This window comes from Brassica rapa, chromosome A09 (assembly GCF_000309985.2).
Source record: "Brassica rapa cultivar Chiifu-401-42 chromosome A09, CAAS_Brap_v3.01, whole genome shotgun sequence".
Lineage (NCBI taxonomy): Eukaryota > Viridiplantae > Streptophyta > Magnoliopsida > Brassicales > Brassicaceae > Brassica > Brassica rapa.
The window spans coordinates 31,358,831-31,377,651 of NC_024803.2; the positions used below are offsets into that span (position 1 = coordinate 31,358,831).

Below are 18,821 nucleotides of genomic sequence, written 5' to 3' on the forward strand. Positions count from 1 at the left end.
CTGTTGACGACTTATATATGTATGATTGCTGCATGCCTTTAACTTTTTTTTTTTGTTTTTTTTTTTAAGGAGATAAGTATTCAGACTTTAGCATTATAACTGCGGAGATGTTATCCCGGGCACAAGAGTTTCCTTCCCCTACAAACTATCTGCTAATCTCGGGAGACACTAACTTATCTATTACTCTTAATCTATTGAAGAAGAAAGGGCACAATATACTGCTAGCACAGCCTAATGGACAAGCATCAGGGCCTCTTATTAAGGATGCATCATCTGTGTGGTTCTGGGATACTCTCATGCTTGGTGGCCGCCCTCTCATCCCAAACCATGCAACTTCGCATACCACCTCTCAGCATGATGACACTGATGCATTGAGCCCGAGCCTGAAGCGCCAAAAGTGCTTTTGACAACATGGAAATCCAATCATGATTATTATTATTATTATTCTTGTGTTTTGAACGCACCATCTTTAGAGATGGACGCTTCCTTAAACGGAGAGATAAAGGTGTAGAGTAGATAAAAGCCTATTGAGACATGCTTCTCCGTCTCAACCTTGACAAAGTAATCCTTCCAGCTTTTTCATCTGTCGGAACCATTCCGTGACCAACTATTCTGAGATAGATAGATACTTCAACCTCGTTTCACAAAAAAAAAAAAAAAAAAAAAAAAGATACTTCAACCTGATTCTTGCATTTTCCCTTCACTCTGTAGGCATCTGGTTTTCTTAGAATTAGGGAATATGTTCTTTTTCTTATTAATAGGGACATCATTTAAGAGAGTTTTAAAATTTTAGTTTAAGATAACATTAATACAGATAACTTTAAATGGATGGAGCTAAATCTGTCCAAAGTAACAAAAGATGAATTTACCTTTAATCTAACAAAAACTTATATCCAAAGTTCAATTTTTTTCTTTTGCCAAAACCGTAAAACCACAAAAATTCATTTTCCAATCAAAATCAGAAAAAATATATTTTCTGTCAACGTATTTTCATGCCAAAAATATATTTTCTCACCAAAACTGTTAACACGCATTTTGCCACCGAAAAGCAAAATTGCACTTTTTTCACCAAAACCGAAAACCATATTTTCCCACACAACCACAAATACATATTCCCGCAAATTGCACTTTCCCTCTAAAATGAAAAAAACATATTTTCGTTAAAACCACAATGTATTTTTGGTCAGAGTTACAAAAATGCATTTTCCGCAAAACTGCAAAACACACATTTTTCATTAATACTGAAAATTATCTTTTCCCCACTAAAACCGTAAAACCTTTTCCGGCAAAACCACAAAATTATGTTTTCTCTTCAAAAACACAATATCATATTTTCTCGCCAAAATCACGAAAATGTATTTTTCGGCTAAAATCTTAATATTATGTTTCCTGTCAAAACAATATTTTAACATAATCATATTTTAGGTAATCAATAAAAAAAAATATTTTCGCAAAAATAAAATATGATTTAATCAAAACAAGAGTATATACGTTATATGGAAGACCTAATGAGGGAAGACGGCGATGGCGATTCACCACAATCTGATCGAGACCGTACCTCAAAGGAGGTGTCGAACCAAAGGGTTCAATCGGGTGGTATTCCCTTGGAAACCCCAAAGGCGGAATCTGCAGGAGGTGGTGGCGAAGAATGAGGATTTTGCTGCTCTGAGACAAGACATTGGGAGAATGAAACAAAGCGAGGGTTTCTTACTCGGATGTTCTTGTTGACGGCTCCCCAGGGTCTGAGGAGTACCCGAAGTTTGTGGTGAAGGATGGTGTTGAGGAAGTGGAAATTCCAACGTCGTTGATGGAGGATGTGGAGCCTCTGTGGAAGAACTTCATTGTAGGTTACTTCACGAATGACGTTCCTCACATTGGTTCGAATTCACGTAACAGTTAACACAATCTGGGCATCTCCGTTGAAGAAGACCAAGATCGATGTCCAATTCATAGGTACTATTAAGAATTTAGGATGCATGGATCCGTAATAGGATTCTAAAGCGGAAGTTCTGGCATATCTCGGATGTGCCGTTGATGCTGGGGGAATGGACACTGGAGACTGCTCGCTCCCCTCCTGACCTCTCTGCAATGCCGCTGTAGATGGAGCTCATGAATGTACCTAGCTATCTTTACTCAAATAAAGGCTTGAGATTTCTGTCTCGGTCTTCAGGGATGTTCAAAAAGCTTGAACCAAACACTGAACGTTGTATCCGGCTCAATGTTGCCCGTGTCTTGGTGGAGGTCGACTTATCAAAACCACTGCCTAATAAGATCAGCTTCTTAGGTAGAACTGGAGAAGATGTTGTTTTCACTATCAGTTACCCCTGGCTCCCACCCCACTCCCTATATTGCTCCAAATGGGGTCATGTCGGAAAGGACTGTCCAACACCAAAGCCCACTCTTGAGGTGGTTGAGCTGTCTATTGTGGTGGTTCTTGAAGCGGTGAATGATTCTGTTGAAATGGAGGGGTTTTCGTCAAAAGATGCATTGGGCAAGACTCCGTCTAAGATAGTTACAAAGTTAATGGAAGAGCTTGAGTCTATTTCAAGGAAAGCTAGTCTATCTGGCGAGTGTGTGCCTAAAGTAGCGGATGATCAGACGGTACTCAAGCTGTCTCCTGAAAATACATTATGGTCCTTGGTTTCGGAGCAGAAAAATAACTCAGTCTCCCCTATAAAAGTCCACAGGTCTAGTAATGGATGTGTCTCTCCAATGGTTTCCAGGTTCTTCAAGACATTCGAGAAGAAGGAGAAATAGATGAAGAGGAAGATGATAGTGAGGTTGTAGAGGAAGTAGGTTATGCTATTCCGAATGAGAAGGTTGTAGCGGGTGTTGCGCACATCGCTGGCAAGTCTTCAGGGTATAGTCACAAGCAGGGAAGCACCCAACGTGGTAGAGGCTGACTAGCTAAGCGAGCAATAGCTAATTCCAAAGACCTAGTTCAAGTAGTGACCCAACAGGAGAAGGCTCACTCCCAACCGAAAAAAGCGTCCTCTAGGAAGCACTAATGTCCTCCATTTTCACTTGGAATATATGTGGGTTCAACATGCCACGTAAACAAAAGGCAGTAAGATTTTGGATCCAAGCTGCGAAACTGTCTTTTGGTTGTTTGCTGGAAACTAAAGTGCAAGAAGAGAATTTTAAAAGGATTTTTGATGTTACTTTCCCAGGCTGGAGTTGTGTAAACAAATACTCTAGTCATTGACTTGGAAGGATTTGGGTTTGCTGGTCAGATGCGGTGGAGGTCATTCCGCTCTCTACGAATGCGCAAATTATTACGGTTTGGGTGAATTACAAGGCTACATGCGTAACTTTCTTATGCTCTTTCATATATGCTTCAAACTGTATTATGGAGAGATGAGAGTTTTGGAATGAGATGGAGGTTACTGGTGGATCAGTGGTGGGAGATAGAAATGCTTGGAGCATTCAGTGTGATTTTAATGTTGCATTATCTTCTATGGAGCATTCTCGCCTCATGGAGAGTGCTGCAGATAGGAACTCTATCAAGGATTTTCCAAAATGTAGTTCGTAACTGCGATATGATGGAAAATACTATTGTTGTGGCATTTTAAGCTGCAATGAATTAGTGCTTAAAACTCTTCAACAACGAGGTCCCATTTATGAAACCAAGCTTTCTATTCATTGTCCACATTCGTAGACGAGTTTGAACCAATGTTTTGAAAACCGGACCGGACACCGACTCGGTGTAGCTACTAGTTGACTGGTTGGACCGGTTCAATTGGTCGAACCGGGTTTTCTATTTATGAAAAATTAAATATATATAATTATATATTTATACTATATAAACTTTATTTCTATATATAATACATTTTCTATTCTTTTTATCAACTAAAAATAAACAACAAACATAAATAACTATATATATGATAGAAACTGAATAGTGAATACTATGTAAACTGAAATTTGAAAAAAAAAACAAATGATTTATAGTTACAATTATCATATTTATTTATTTTTATAACTGTCATCTTAAATTTTATGAATATAGTAAAATAAAGATAGTATATGAGAGTCAAAAATATATTTTTTACATTGTTTCTTAAGAAAATAAAAAATTAATTAAATAGGGATAGCTGAACACTAATTATAAAATATTAAATTTTAGCAAGTAATAATTGAAAACACTTAATTATGTGCTAATTTTTAAGAACCGGGTTTTAAAATTAATCCGGGTCACCGGTTTTACCGGTTTTCAGCCGGTTTATCGATTTTTTTCAAATCCAGGACTTAAACCAAACCGGATTCGGTTTCTTCAGTGAATCACGGTTCGACCTGCCGGTCCGGTTTTTAAAACACTGGTTTGGACTTTCAGGCGCGGGTTTGACCCCATACATGTGATACATTAGTATGGGGCCTATTATTTATTTAAACATTTTTAGGGCCTAATTATTCTATGCTGTTATTTGTTAACATATCAATATGTTGTTAATGTGTTCGATAAGTTAAGAAGGTGATGGGCCATCTCTAAATAAAAGAAAACTAAGTTTTATATAGCCTTTAGTGTTATTTAATATGAGTGGATTAAAAGGAATATAATAATTTAACATAATTGTCTTCAATGTTATGGATTAAAAGAGATATGATAAAAGCATTTGATTATGAAAGTTTGATAGATGATTTTGTAGAAAAAAAGGTAAAAAACCAATATTAAGAATTGATAAAAAAAAATTTTACTAGTTTTAAAGATACTGTAATTTTTAATCATAAATTTAACATTTTTATCGACAAATTTTTTATGTGTTATCGAAGGGTCTCATTTTTGTATATCGTATTGGACCATAAATATCTCAGGACCGGCACTGTGGACTTTATAAACATTGTGTATTATTGCGAACTGTAAAGTTGGGAATCACAAACTCATCCCGCGCAGGTAATTTGTCTAATAGGACATACTTGAAGAATGCTTGGAGAAGAAGATTGGAAAAGATAAGGAGAGCTACAAAGCAAATTATATTAACTTTGATTTGATACCTGATCAAATGTATGGATAGGTTTTAAATACAAACTTAAATGACACTAACTTAATTAGTAATTTAGTAACCTTATCCATCAAAGCCAGAGTATTTGCTTTTTCTTCCGAAGCTCTTCCTTTAGCCACTTTTAACAGGATCCACGAGCACCTTTGGTGAAGAAAGGCGGTCTTCCATGAGATAACTCAGACCAGGACCAGACGCTTCTAACGAAGTGAAAATCTGTGGTGACTAATGGAAGTCGTCCGTTAGTAGGAAAGGCAGCAAGGCTATATGGTACGCATAAGAGCGTGTTGATGCAGTCCATACCTAATTTGTTGATGAGACCGGTCAGATGAGGATTCGTTTCTCCTGAGATGTAAAGAATGTTGGCAGGAACCGGATTATCAATCGACCATTCCATGATATCGACAAAAACCTTCTTAAACTTGTCGAATGGATCACCTCCTACATATATATCAAACAACAATAAATTACAGAAAAAAAACTGAAGAATGAAATAGAGAAAGGGTCAAAACCTTGCGGGAAGCGAGTGATGACCAGATTCTCTACGGGGGGATTTTCATGGATAATAAGGGAAGGACTTGCGCTATCATAAACCATGTATTTAACGATACCATTATAGCAACTTTCATGTAGGCATCGTTTAATGTTGTGCGCGCAGTACATGAATAAAATGTAAGTCAGCAGGGACTGGGCAACAAATAGTGTCCCAAAACACGGCTGTCGGAGCATCTGCGATGATAAAGCAAATTGGACAAAGCACAATCAGATCTAAAGATATTATTATCTAATGATTAAGCAAAACGGGCAAAGCATATCTATTTTGACAAGGAAGAAGCCGTAGATCTTACCGACGAAGTTGTAGGGAGGAGCCATGGTGTTTGTTTTCAAGGATCGATGAGAGGCTCAATTGGAAGTTAGTTGCGTTATTTCGGCGGATGAGAGGTCAATCAATAGATAATAGGGTTGCCTTTTAGAAACTAAGGGTTTTTAGTTATAGTTGGGCCTAGGGACCTTATATCGAGTTGTGAGATTTAGAAGAATGGATGATGCTAGACGGGTGCTGCTTGGTATGTCGGCTCCTGATGTTGTGTCTTACAACACTCTGATGCATGGATTGGGGAAGATTAGAGAGGCTTTTCTCTTGTTTGGTGAGTTGATATAGTTAGGAACATCCCTCCTAGTGTCGTCACTTACAATACTCTGATGGATGATGGTCTTTGCGAGTCAGGGGATTTGGAAAGTGCTCAGAGGTTAAAAGCTGAGATGTTTAGGAAAATGATTGATCCTGATGTGAAGACGTACACCACTCTTCATTGAAAGGGTGGGAATCTATCCATGGCTACTGCAACTTACGATGAGATGTTGGAGAAAGGAATCAAGCCTGATAGATATGCATGCACTACAAGGCTCGTGGGTGAGCTACAGCTTGGAGATAAAGACAAAGCGTTTCGTCTGCAGGAAGAGATGGTGGCTAAGGATCATAACGCTCGAGATCTGATCAGTTATAACGTTTGTATAGATGGTCTCTGCAAGGTTGGGGATCTGGAGGGAGCGATTGAGTTTCAGCGGAAGATTTATAGAGATGGTCTGGTCCCTGATCATGTTACTTACACCACGGTTATTCGTGCTTATCTGGAGAAGGGACGGTTTAAGATGGCCAAGGTCTTGTATCAAGAAATGCTGAGAAAAAAATTGTCTCCCTCTGTGATCACCTACTTTGTGTTGATTCATGGTCATGCCAAAGTGGGGAGGCTACAGCAAGCCTTTCAGTATTCTGGTGAGATGGGAAAGAGAGACGTTCGTCCAAATGTCATGACCTGCAACGCTCTTCTACATGGGATCTGCAAAGCTGGTGAGATAGATGAAGCTTACAGATACTTCCGCAAGATGGAAGAAGACGGGATTCGGCCGAACAAATACAGCTACACCATGCTTATAAACAAGAACTCTGACCTTGGTAAATGGGAGGAGGTTGTCGAGTTGTACAGAGAGATTGAGCCGGATGCTTACACACGCTGGGCCTTGTTCAAGCATTTGGATAAAGATCACGCATCACGAGAGGTTGAGTTCCTTGAAAAGATATTACGCAGTTGAAGAGGAAGCAGAGGTGCTGACTTTGAATGAACATATTTTTCTTGGAGCTGGCCGGTTTTGTCCCTGAGAGTGCATATGGTTCAATTTTACAATTACTATGCACAGAAGTCTTTGTTGATGGCTCAGCTTGGTTGGTATGTACAAAACTCTTCTCTTAGCATTCACAAAGACATCAGTGATATCAGATTGTAATGCAGCTACTTCTTCAGGGGAAAAAACACAGCTCTAAGCTATTGGCCGGAATCAATCCAGTGTTGTTGAAGCTCGTTTACTTTTACCATATAACTCACCTCTTACCTGCAAGTATGGCAGAGGCAAGAAGAAAAGGAATAAAAAGAAGACACATAAATGGTGTTGTTTGCAAGAAGATTCATGTGTATTTGTTTAATTCTTTTGAAAACATTTTATTTTTGGGGGAAAGAGAGAAAGTGTGAAACACATAACTTCAATGTAGGACATTTATAGGAAGAAAGTTAAAGTAACAAGGCTCTGCTTCTCTCTACACTCCTGAGCATGTTTTAGGTAAACATTACAGTCAATACTCTTCTCTTTTGTAATCTCTGTCACACACCCTTCTTTCTGTCATTCTCTCATGAATCATCATGAGTCTATTTTTGAACAAACCATATGCAAAGCTATTTTTATCTATTTGCAGCAAAGAACAACAAAATGCTTATTTAAACCTAAACTTCCACCAACAACATTATTCAGGTTTACTGGTCTTTTTGGTTAAATAAGTTTGTTATCTACTCTCTGTTTCAAAAGGTATATGTTTTGAAATTTATTCTTACAAAATGATTTTTGATTAGTTTGATAAATTGTAAACTTATAAAAACCGAATTTATTAAATTCTTATTTGATATAAAATGATTGAAAATTGTTGATAAGATACAATTATGCATTTAAAATTTTAAAATGTTGTTCGTGTGTGAAAATATGAAATATTAACAGATGAAATATGATTCAGATATAAAATCAAATGATTTTCACTAATAAGATTCCACAATCAACTTAATTACAAAACAAAAAAAAATCAACGTTTCTAAAAATGAGAATGGTCCCACCAAAAATGTTTCTTGTGTTGTTTATAATAGACAAACAGGTGCTGCGGAACCCTAACCCCCGAGACAAACCATCATCATTCATCTCCAAACGTAAACCCTAAAAAAAATGAGCATCGCCTCTCTCACCTGAATGTGTCAATCTAACTCACCTCAGATCCCATATGGCTCTCGATTCTTCAGGCAAACAGCAGCAGCAGCGACCTCGACCACCCTCCTCCAAAACCCGCGACGCAAGATTGAAGCTTCGGAGAACCCCTAACGAAGAGCACGAGCCGGAGAACTATGAGGATCTACCGCTTGATTTCAGCCCGGCTCTGTTCAGCTCGCTCGAGCGCTACTTGCCGGAGAAGATTCTCAATTCCACAAGAATCGAAAAGGCTCGCTTCATGAGTGAGCTTCTTCAAAGTTACTCCCCTGCCACTGAGCTTAACCGGGTAAAGCTTCCATCTTTTTATCTCTGTTGTTCGAGCTTCCCCTTTCTTGAATTTGAGCTTGAGTTTTCTTCTTGGGAGCAGATTCAGAGGCATAGAGAGTACAGACAGAGGATCTTGTCTTCGTACCAGGTAAAAGTTTTTATCTTTACATTCTTCTGTATTATTATCTGGATTGTGTCATTGAATCTTGCTTCATCTGATGTTCCAGCGTCTGCATGGAGATATCTATACTCTTGACCCTGCTAGGTTCTTCGTACCTTCGTTTCTTGATGCTGTTAGTCAGCCCTCGGAGGAGAGGTTTAGAAGCATGATTGTTCCATCTGCTCCTGGGATTTACACTTTCGATATGCTCCAGCCACGCTTTTGTGAAATGTTACTTGCTGAGGTATATATGAAATTGAGTTAAAGTCTTCGTTTTTATCTATCTCTTGTCTGTCAGATTTTCAGATTCTAACATGTTTGCTCTCAGGTTGAACATATGGAGAAATGGGTGTATGATTCAAGATCCACGATAATGAGGCCCAATACTATGAACAGATTTGGTGTTGTCCTTGATGATTTTGGCTTTGAAAGCATGCTTCAGAAGTTGGTTGATGACTTCATTAGTCCTATATCTCAATGTATATAGCCAGCCTTCTACTTGTGTTTGTGTATTGTTGCAAAAGCTTATTATATTCAGATGTGCTCATGGTTTTGGTTTTTGATGTTTTCTCAGTTTTGTTCCCGGAAGTCTGTGGAACCGGTTTAGATTCTCACCATGGCTTTATTGTTGAGTATGGAAAAGACAGGGACACTGATCTTGGTATAGTCTCTTTATTTGTTAGTTTGATTTGGGGTGGTGGGAACATCTAAAACTTGCTTGCTTGCTTGATTTTTAGGGTTCCATGTGGATGACTCAGAGGTTTCTTTGAATGTCTGCTTGGGTAAACAATTTTCTGGTGGGGAGCTTTACTTCCGAGGTGTGAGATGTGATCACCATGTGAATTCCGAAAGCGTTGAAAATGTATTTTTACTAATCTCGTCTCCATTGATTTATAGTGAGCTTCAACTCATGAGATTCTTCACTAATTCTCTCTGTAGGAAAATTATGATTACTCTCATGTACCTGGACGAGCCATTCTTCATCTTGGACGTCACCGCCATGGTGCTAAAGCTACGACTTCTGGACACCGTGTCAACTTGATTCTGTGGTGCAGAAGGTAAAAAGCCTTTCACACTGATCTCTCATTTAACTTAACTTATATATTTTCATCAGCCAATGTCTTTGCATCTGTTTCATGAACCATTTCAAAATGTGGATTTCATATTTCCATGTGTTTGTGTCATGTAAAGCTCAACGTTTCGAGAGATGAAGAGTTATCAAAGTGATTTCTCAAGTTGGTGCGGAGGATGCAAAGTTGATAGACAGAATAGGATGCAAGCGTCAGTTAAAGCAACCATGGAGGTATATCAGTACTCTGCATTATACATGATGATTATATTTCAAGCAATTGTTTGCTTTTTCCTCATATGGTTGTTTCTATTCTCTTTTTGCAGTTGCTGAATAGGAGAACAGCAGAGAAGACGCTTGTTGAGCTCTCTTCAACCCCACCTGCCGACTAAACTTAACTGTGTCAAAAACAAAAAAACGACGTTCTTTGTATCATCATTTCGGTGTCTTGTGTATATTAGAGGCAATGGAAACGGTTTGTTTGTACGCATTAAATTTAAATTGTCACATTTTTCAGATTTCTGTATCAATAAGTGAAGGCAAATGAAAACACAGTTCAGTTTCTCCTATTAACTGCATCTATTGGAAAATTTGAGAATGTGAAGATTATCTGAGGAAAAATGTATGAATCAGGTTATGAGCAGGCGAATAAACTTAAGAGTTTCTTCCCATAGCTTCAGAGAGAGAACAATCCGGTGAGAATCTCTTGGATCACTAAGCTCCATTCTCCAATGATACAGCTTGCAAACTGAAGAGGTCTCTCTCTAGCTTTCTCAATCTGAGGAGTAAAGGAAGAGGCTTTGAGTTGTTGCAATATGTAGACCAAAACGATGAACAAAAGTAATGAAACATCCTTTTCAAGATATAATGTTTTGTTTTATTTCTTGATTGCATTTTGGTAATTTAACCAAGTATTATTACATATGAATATATGATACATGTGAAATCAACGACAAGAAGAACTAACTTCAAAAGTATTTTGTGGGATCTTCAATGTTCCCTTTTGCTCTCTGTAAGCGTTTTATGCAACTTCTTGGCTTGACTCAAAACACACTCTTGGTCAAACAAAGCTGACACGACCGCTACTCCTTTTAGATTCGGTTCACCTATCCTCATAACAGACTCAGCATTTGAGATTCCAATCCCTCCAATAGCAACCACAGGCAACTTTGATGCCTTACATACTTCTCTGAGTCCATCAAGCCCTATGGTACGATTGTTGGCCTTCGTGTTCGTTGGAAAAACTCCTCCTGACCCAATGTAGTCTGCACCATCTTTCCAAGCTTGGTGGGCTTGTTCTTGCGTCTTACATGAGACCCCTATGATCTTGTCCGGGCCAAGAAGAGACCGTACTAGATCAACCGGCATGTCTGATTGGCCGACATGGACTCCATCAGCATCACAAGCAATGGCAATGTCGATCCTGTCGTTTATCAGCAAACAAACTCCGTTGGACCTGCATATGTCCACACACGACTTTGCTTCTTCGAGAAACTCCCGAGTTTCAGCTTCTTTCTCCCTGCAAAAGCGCTGAGATGTTATAACGGGTTTCTATAAGAGATGAGATGAATCCAGAAAGAAGTTCAAGTTTTAACCTCAGCTGTATGATTGTGGCTCCTCCTTCTATAGCAGCTTTCACGGCATCCACAATGGATCGGTTCCATTTTTTGTTCATTCTGGAATCTGTAACGGCGTATAGAAACAGGTCATCTGGCTTGAATGTGCTTTGTCGATAGCTTTGAGGATCCTTGAGACTCAAGAAGTGGTCAAAGGGTCCTTGCATGCCACCGCCGATCACAATATCTTTGCTATAGTTTAGGGCAGTATCTACGAAGCGTTTAGCCACCTGCCAACATCAGAAAGGTCAGGGACATGAGATTAGCCTTCTCTAATCCAAAAACAGATATTCTCAATCCCAATTACGGTTTCCTATCATACATCACAGGGAGACATGTCACAGAAATGTATTCAGTGAAGAAGTAAACCTTCACGGCAGAGAGCATGTTAGAGCCTTTAGCAAGCTCAGCTGCAATACATGAAGCCAAAGTGCAACCAGTCCCATGAGTATTTCTTGTAGCTATGCGAGGAGAGTGGAGTTCATGAAACTCATTGCCTATAAAAGAATGGTCCCACGTGTATATAAACAACCACATAAGTTTAAGTCCATCAAGAAAAAACAATAAAAGAATCTCATTTTGGGGGAGACCGATGAGCTTATCATACCATCAAAGTAAACATCCACTGAATCTGATGAGTCAGGAAGATCACCACCTTTGACTAGTACAAATCTGAATTAGTGAAAAAAAAAGAAGTGGATCAAACGTCACACGTAATGCTCCTAAACAACCATGACCACATAGCAATCAAATCTAAAAAGGAAGAAACTTGTATGTAGGTTTGCGGAGGAACGAGAACCTAGGACCCATTTGATGCAACGATTTTGCAGCAGACCGCATCTCTGCAACAGTCTGAATCCGAACACCACCAAGCAAAGCAGATGCTTCTTTCACATTTGGTGTTATAATGTCAGCAAGTGGAAGCAATCTCTCTCTGCAATTAAGAAAAAAACATACTCAGAAAGATCATAACTACCATTTCACTGAAGCTACAAAACGTTTTTACCGAAAGATGGAGAGGATAGAAGAACCAGCAAGAACATGCCCACTAGTTGATACCATCACAGGATCAACAACCAAAGCTACCTTGATCCAAAAACAAACTACATTAACCATTGAAAGACACAACCTTTCAAATCCAAAAAAAAAAAAACAGAACAACAAGTGAGTGAGTTTTGGTTACTCTACCACGGACAGGATACTCTGAAAGATTCTGGAGAAGAACTTCAACGATCTCAGGAGAAGGAAGCATCCCAGTCTTCACCTGCGACAGTTACCATCACACCAATAAGAGAACAGAGGAAGGGAGAAGACGAGAGTAATCAAATAGCTTACGACGTCGACTTCGAAGTCGGAAAGGACTGATTTTAGCTGCTCGGAGACGGAGTCCGGAGGGAGAAGATGAACAGATTGAACGCCGCGAGTGTTCTGAGCTGTGACGGCGGTTATCACGGAAGCGCAATAGACGCCGCGAGCCGCGCAGACTTTTATGTCGGCTTGGATTCCTGCTCCGGCGCCGGAATCTGATCCTGCGACGGTTAGTACCTGCGCAACTTTTCTGACGCTCTCCGTCGTTGTCGTCGTCATAGACGCCGTCGTGGTTCTCCAAGTCGCCGGCCAGCTCCTAATCCCTCCCAGGCTTTGCATTTTCGTTCCCTTTTCGCTTTTTCTCTTATTTAATTTAATTTTACTTTATAACCAATTGTTTTTATTACATAAGCTATTTTATAACTGGCGTTTCTGTCTATTTGCAAAAAAAAAAAACTGTAATCTATTTGCACCGTCTGAAACCATTTTCAAAAGTAATAATATCTAATGGTTTTTATTTTTTCATCTTTAAATCTAGAAGTCATGCAACTAATCAAACTCTATTCAAACCATTGCAACAAGAAGATTTCCATATATTTTTTTTAGTATTTAATTGACTTCTTTTTTTTTATATAAGATAAGCAATACCCCATTTTCATTATCTTCCTAATTCATTTTTTTAATGATTCCATCAATAAACTGTCCAAAATTAATCACGAATCAATAAACTATGTCCAAAACTTTTTAATGATGCCATGATCAAATGCTTGTGGTCCACGAAAAAGAAAGAATAAAGCAACACATAAAATACATCGATAAATTTGAAAGCAAGCTTTAATATAATTTAACATTAACCCCATTATATACAACGTTTCAGAATACAATAACACAATTAACAAAGCTATTCCAACACTTTATTCAATCGTTACACTACACATTAAAGAGGGAGAAGAAGACCCAATTCAAAAGCCGTTTTTGTTTTTACAAATCAGCATGTATGCATTATTGCATCATCATCAAATCATAAAGCAGGCTTATTATCACATTACGTGTTATTATAATCATATATATATATATACATACAAATACCTATACAATGTTGCCAGAGTTGGTGCTTTCAAAGCTGCATGAGATGAGCCAACCATGGACCATGAACTCTGACCGAGACACAAGCCACGACTCCAAGAACTCGACCCGTCTCTATAACCCTCTCTTTCAAACCACCACCGCTTCCTCCTCCTACTCCCACTTTCTTCATCTCTCTTTCCACCACCCTCTTCCCATTTTCACCGTTCCCAGCCAATAAAACTCCTCTCAGTGCTTTGTATATACAACCTGTAACCCTCTCGTACACCGTGTTACCTTCTTCCAAGCTCTTCCTCAATAATCCTCTCATCATCATCTTCTTCCTCTCATCTCCTTCTTCACTCATTGTTGTCTCAACAATCTCCATCAATCCTGCTTCCTCCTTCCCATCTAACAGATCTAACAGCTTCTTTGCCATGGTTTCTGTTTCGGTTTCGCTCTTTACTATCCTCTCACTCGCTAGCATTTGTCGCCAAATGAGTAAGCTGAGGAACACACAGATCATTAATCACTCTGGTTTCTATAATGAGTCTCAACATATATAAATATCAGTCATACCTTATGGTTACAACAGTTATCTTCTGAATCTCAGCTTGAGTCCCCCTCAAGCGAGAGAGGTTGAGCAGAAAAGTTTCTGGCAAAACTTGTAGAGTTAAACCAGACACCTGACTCACCAGCTTCAACAATCCAAGCCTCACTGTCAAATCAACTCTCTCTCCCTTGCATTCTAACACTTGACCTTCTGAAACCAAACCATATGTAAAACATAAGCTCTCTGTAAATCTAAGAAAATGAATTTGCATTAATCAAAGGCAACAATTAGAAACCTGCAGTGTCTGCAACAGTTGATTGTGATGAAGTGGCTGTGGATAGAAAGCTTCCACCCGTTTTGAGAGATATTCCCATGGAGGAGGATCTCTCAACCACATTCAAAGCTGAAAGCATGTTAATGTGCTCTTCCCACTCGTCTTTGCAAGAGGAAAGAGTTGATATCCACCTCCGTGTCGCTGGTAGTGAACCGTGGGCTTGTGTGGAAGGTCCGTAACGCTTCTCAAAAGCTTGTGTGAGGTAATCAAAGCCTGCTGGCCCTTTCAAGAAGGGTTTCATCATTGTTATGTGCCCAAGGCCTATCTCCCGCTTAAGCTCCTGTTAAGTGGACATAGCAAAACAAATTTTAATTTTTCTTTCCAAAGCTAATGTTGATGAAGAGAGAGAAAGAAAGCTAGTGGATACAGACCTGAATCTGCTCAAGAACGAAGCGGATCCCCTTGACAATTGCAACAGCATGGAGGTTACCAGACTCATCTTTAGCTTGACACAACCTGTGAAGCTCCTCGAGCAAACTCTGGTGGGTGCTTTCATTCTCACGGTCATTAACCGGGGCAGAGAGTTTCCGCAGAGTAGCCAATGCAAACTCAAGCATCTTTCCAAGGTAATCAATATCCAAGCAGCCGGAGTTAAGCAACTGCCAATAAAAGAAGAAAATGAGAACCACACATCTTAATATAAGGACCAGAAGAGATGAGGCAAACCTGTGAGAGAAGGTCAAGATCGATAGTTTCAGTTATTTCTACTCTCCAGGTATCTGGCACCATCTGGCAAAGTTCATCCCTCACTTCTCTCATAAGGTTAGAGATGCAACTATAGTCTGGCTCCTCCAGTTTCATGGATTCCATCACACTATCCCAGAAAGCTTTCTCCATAGTCTCCTTTACCTTCCTCTGCATCACACATTTCAAAAAAAAAAATCAAATGCTGAGAGCCTTGTAATTAAGTTTACTTCAATGCAAAAGGATAACAAACCTTTAGACTATCCTCTTCATCACCAGGAAACTTGAAATCCCAATCGTGCAAGAGCTCGTTGACAATCACCTCATTCTGTTTTGAAACCTCGTCCACAGTTCCATTAGATGGCCCAGATGAGGGTGATGTATCATCCTTAAATAAAGAACGAACAACACGTTTTGATCCTCCAACACCTACACTATCTTTACTTGAACTAGCCACAGACTGAACTGGAGATGAAGTTGAGTTGGGAGAAAAGAAACAAGCGAGCTGATGAGCCATAGGGCTTCCATTCTCCTTGGCCTCAAAGTACTTAGATCGCGTCTCCGACAAGGCACTCTCCATGCGCTCTACTCCTGCGTTTCCACTCAAGTGCCGCACCTTCTCCGTTAGAAGTTCTTGATCCTGTGTTACCTGGATCTGAATAGCTTTCTTGTCATGAGTGAGCATAACGTCATCTCCTTCTGGAGTAATCTTGCATTTCTGAATCATGGACAGCTCAAGCTGACAAGCTGCTCTGACCAAGTCATCTTCCAACAACCGAGCGTCCTTAACTTTCCAAATCACAAACGAATTCAAAAACGCACACCACGCCTTATCAAACAAGTCCAGCTGAGACCTCAACGTCCGAAGCTTCGATTCCCCAACAGACAGCTTCACAGGACCTTCTTTAATAACTTTAATCAATAACTTAAACTCCTTCACAAACCCTTTCGCTGAGTCATTGAGAGCAGCCTCTTGATCGCCTTGACCGTTAAAGACAGCGTCTGGATGACCGAGTATCATAAAAGCAGAAAGTACAACTCTTACAGGATACCTAGACATCTTCGGAGATGTCGTCACAGCCACGGTCCTACCAGGAGTAACTTTCTTTCCTTTTCTGATCCTCGGCGTCATCTTTCTCCTTGGGGTTGCAACTCTTCTGAGAAGGTGATCGATGTTATCCATTATCAACGGTTGAGAAGCAGCTGTGGTAACATTCTTAGAAGCTTCTAAGCGAAGTTGAAAGCGATCAAGCAAAGAGTTAACAGCTTTAAGAGTAGAAGGCGACTCAATAAGCACCGCAAGCTGCTCAAACGGTAATGACTCATTGATCTTCAAAGCATCATAAGCTTTAGCCAAGTCCAAGGTTGTCTTCTTCTGACTCACAAAACACCTCCAACACCTGAGAAGTTAACTCTTAAGAGAGACCATTAAAGAAACAGATAATTGAGTAATGTTTTTATAACTTACCTTGACAGCTTTCTAGAGAGGAGATCACCATCTTGCTCCATCATATCGCAGTAAAGACTAATCGAATCACGCTGTCTTCTCCTCTGACGAAGAAACTCCGACCTATGTCTCTTTGCCTGAAAAAAAAAGCGTTAAGATCAAAAAAATAGAAACCAAAAGACCAAAAGCTTTATATAGTTGGTTACCCTTTGCAACTTGTCTTCAAGTTTGTCCCTCATTTTACTCCTCTCCATCTCACGCTGATTAGAAACAGAGTTGGCAACGTGGCGCACTTGCTGGACACGAGCACGTGCCTTCTTCTTCTCCGCTTCAAGCAACCCCAGCCGTTTCTTCTCAGCAGCCACACGTTTCTGATTGATCGAAGCGCGTACTCTCTCCTTGTACTTGCTCTCTCTCGCCATCCTCCTCATCATCGACTGAGACGTCCTCTCCTTCGCAGACGCCCGTTTCTGATGAGACGCCTTGAGAATCCTCATCCTATTGGCTTCAGCCTTTTGGACACGAGACTCCACTTGAGTCCCAAGCTTCACGCGCTCCCTCTCGGATCGAATCTCCACGCTCGTCTTCGCCGCTTGTCTTAACTCGTCGAGTCTCGCTAGACGCGTCTGCGCTTTAGCGAGAATCTCCAATCTGTAAATATTAAGAACACACAATCAGACAAGGCTTGTCAAGTGAAAGACTCTCACTTTTAAACTTTTTAACTCTTACCGTTTCTGTTCAGCGGCGAGGAGCCTCGCTTCGATTCGTTGGCCAAGCTCTTCATCGGATGATCGTGATGGGCTTCTGGGCTTCGCACGAGCCTTTCTCACAACGTTGTGATAGAATTGCTTCACGTAAAGATTTCAAATTAAATATAGAAATTAAATCTTTAACTTAATCGGCTAAGAAAAAGAAACAAACCTGTCTACGAAGATGGGCATGGAGAAGCTTGTCTTCGATATCTTGAGCGCAAGGTACTGTCTTGTTACTTGATTCGGACAAAAGCCTCTCGCGAATCCTCCGAGGAACTCTCGTCCTCACCGCCGGTGGGATCTCCCTCGCGATTTCAATAGCGATCGCTTCTCCTCGATCTTTCTCTTCCATCACTGATCGATCTTGATCAGACAACAACAAAAAGTGATTTTTCAGCGAAGAATTTGAGTTGCTTTGTGTTTCTTCTTCTTACAGGAAAAAAGAGATTCGGTTTTTGTTTTAATTAAAAAAAGAAAGAAAAACAAAAGGCTGTTTGGTCACAAAGCGATGCCTTGTGGATCGAAACTATTAAAGCGTAGTTTGTTTCTCATTCAAAAGTTATCTCAAAACTCGACACGTCAGCGTAGAACCTAACCGTGTTTTAATTTATTATGAATGGACGATAATACCCTTTATTGTAGGGGAATTTCTGACGCCACCTACTTCTCGAAATGATTTAATTACTTCTTCTAGATACACTAGTAATAATGCGTTGACAAAAAAAGGATACTGGTAATAATGCGAGTATAATGCTTACGAAATATTAAGAATATAAATAGTAATATTATTTTTAACCCACATTCTCACATGATCTTTAAGTGGCAATAAAATAAAATTAAAAACGAATATCATCGACAGCTAACCAGATTGAGATAAATCAACGTGGATCAAGTTCCATTCTTTCTTTCGTTTACGACAAGAAGGTTATATATGTTTTAGAAATAGAAAAGTTTAGAGTGGGGAGAAAAGCATGATATAATTGCAAGTTAGCAATAAAGAAGATCAAAGTCGTGTATCTATATAATAAATTAAGAGTAATTCTTGGGTTCACCCCTAAGGTGAACCTCTAGGTTCACCAACCAATAGTGTTTGATTATTTGATATTTGATATCTTTTAAAAAAGGAAACAACATTGAATTTTCAAATAAGATTATCTTTTTAAAATAAAACAATAAAAATACATAAAAATAGTTACAAAAAATAAATAAATAAATATTTTTAAGTCTTTAGCAAAATACTAAACCCTATACCCTAAATCTTAA

General features: G+C 39.4%; 3 protein-coding genes, 1 long non-coding RNA gene and 1 pseudogene across 5 annotated transcripts; 2 read left to right on the plus strand and 3 right to left on the minus strand.

Annotated features, from left to right (window-relative positions):
* Positions 1-52: 52 nt before the first annotated feature.
* LOC103840809 lies at positions 53-5,981 on the minus strand. Its single transcript, XR_004451310.1, has 3 exons — positions 5,846-5,981; positions 5,510-5,726; positions 53-5,438 (listed from the first exon to the last, which is right to left on the minus strand). It is a non-coding gene; the product is annotated as an uncharacterized LOC103840809 (long non-coding RNA).
* Positions 5,543-7,630, plus strand: LOC117125715 (annotated as a pseudogene).
* Positions 7,631-8,062: 432 nt separating this feature from the next.
* LOC103840812 (uncharacterized PKHD-type hydroxylase At1g22950) lies at positions 8,063-10,368 on the plus strand. Its single transcript, XM_009117329.3, has 9 exons — positions 8,063-8,589; positions 8,671-8,718; positions 8,798-8,974; positions 9,059-9,209; positions 9,305-9,391; positions 9,468-9,592; positions 9,670-9,788; positions 9,922-10,033; positions 10,126-10,368. Exons 1-9 carry the CDS (start codon positions 8,317-8,319, stop codon positions 10,189-10,191), a joined length of 1,158 nt encoding a protein of 385 aa, XP_009115577.1. The 5' UTR covers positions 8,063-8,316; the 3' UTR covers positions 10,192-10,368.
* A 258-nt stretch (positions 10,369-10,626) lies between these two features.
* On the minus strand, positions 10,627-13,116 carry LOC103840813 (thiamine biosynthetic bifunctional enzyme BTH1, chloroplastic). The gene is made up of 8 exons (XM_009117330.3): positions 12,751-13,116; positions 12,604-12,679; positions 12,422-12,497; positions 12,215-12,349; positions 12,023-12,087; positions 11,785-11,912; positions 11,395-11,645; positions 10,627-11,318 (listed from the first exon to the last, which is right to left on the minus strand). Exons 1-8 carry the CDS (start codon positions 13,060-13,062, stop codon positions 10,790-10,792), a joined length of 1,572 nt encoding a protein of 523 aa, XP_009115578.1. The 5' UTR covers positions 13,063-13,116; the 3' UTR covers positions 10,627-10,789.
* A 427-nt stretch (positions 13,117-13,543) lies between these two features.
* On the minus strand, positions 13,544-18,081 carry LOC103840814. Of its 2 annotated transcripts, none has more exons than XM_033279826.1 (10): positions 17,728-18,081; positions 17,536-17,654; positions 17,013-17,457; positions 16,828-16,943; positions 15,613-16,759; positions 15,342-15,530; positions 15,047-15,274; positions 14,637-14,955; positions 14,368-14,548; positions 13,544-14,294 (listed from the first exon to the last, which is right to left on the minus strand). In XM_033279826.1, exons 1-10 carry the CDS (start codon positions 17,908-17,910, stop codon positions 13,841-13,843), a joined length of 3,381 nt encoding a protein of 1,126 aa, XP_033135717.1. In that variant the 5' UTR covers positions 17,911-18,081; the 3' UTR covers positions 13,544-13,840. The 2 variants fall into 2 exon arrangements, with proteins under 2 accessions (XP_033135717.1, XP_009115579.1); XM_009117331.2 differs by having other exon boundaries at positions 14,368-14,551; positions 17,728-18,080.
* Between the last annotated feature and the right edge of the window lie 740 nt (positions 18,082-18,821).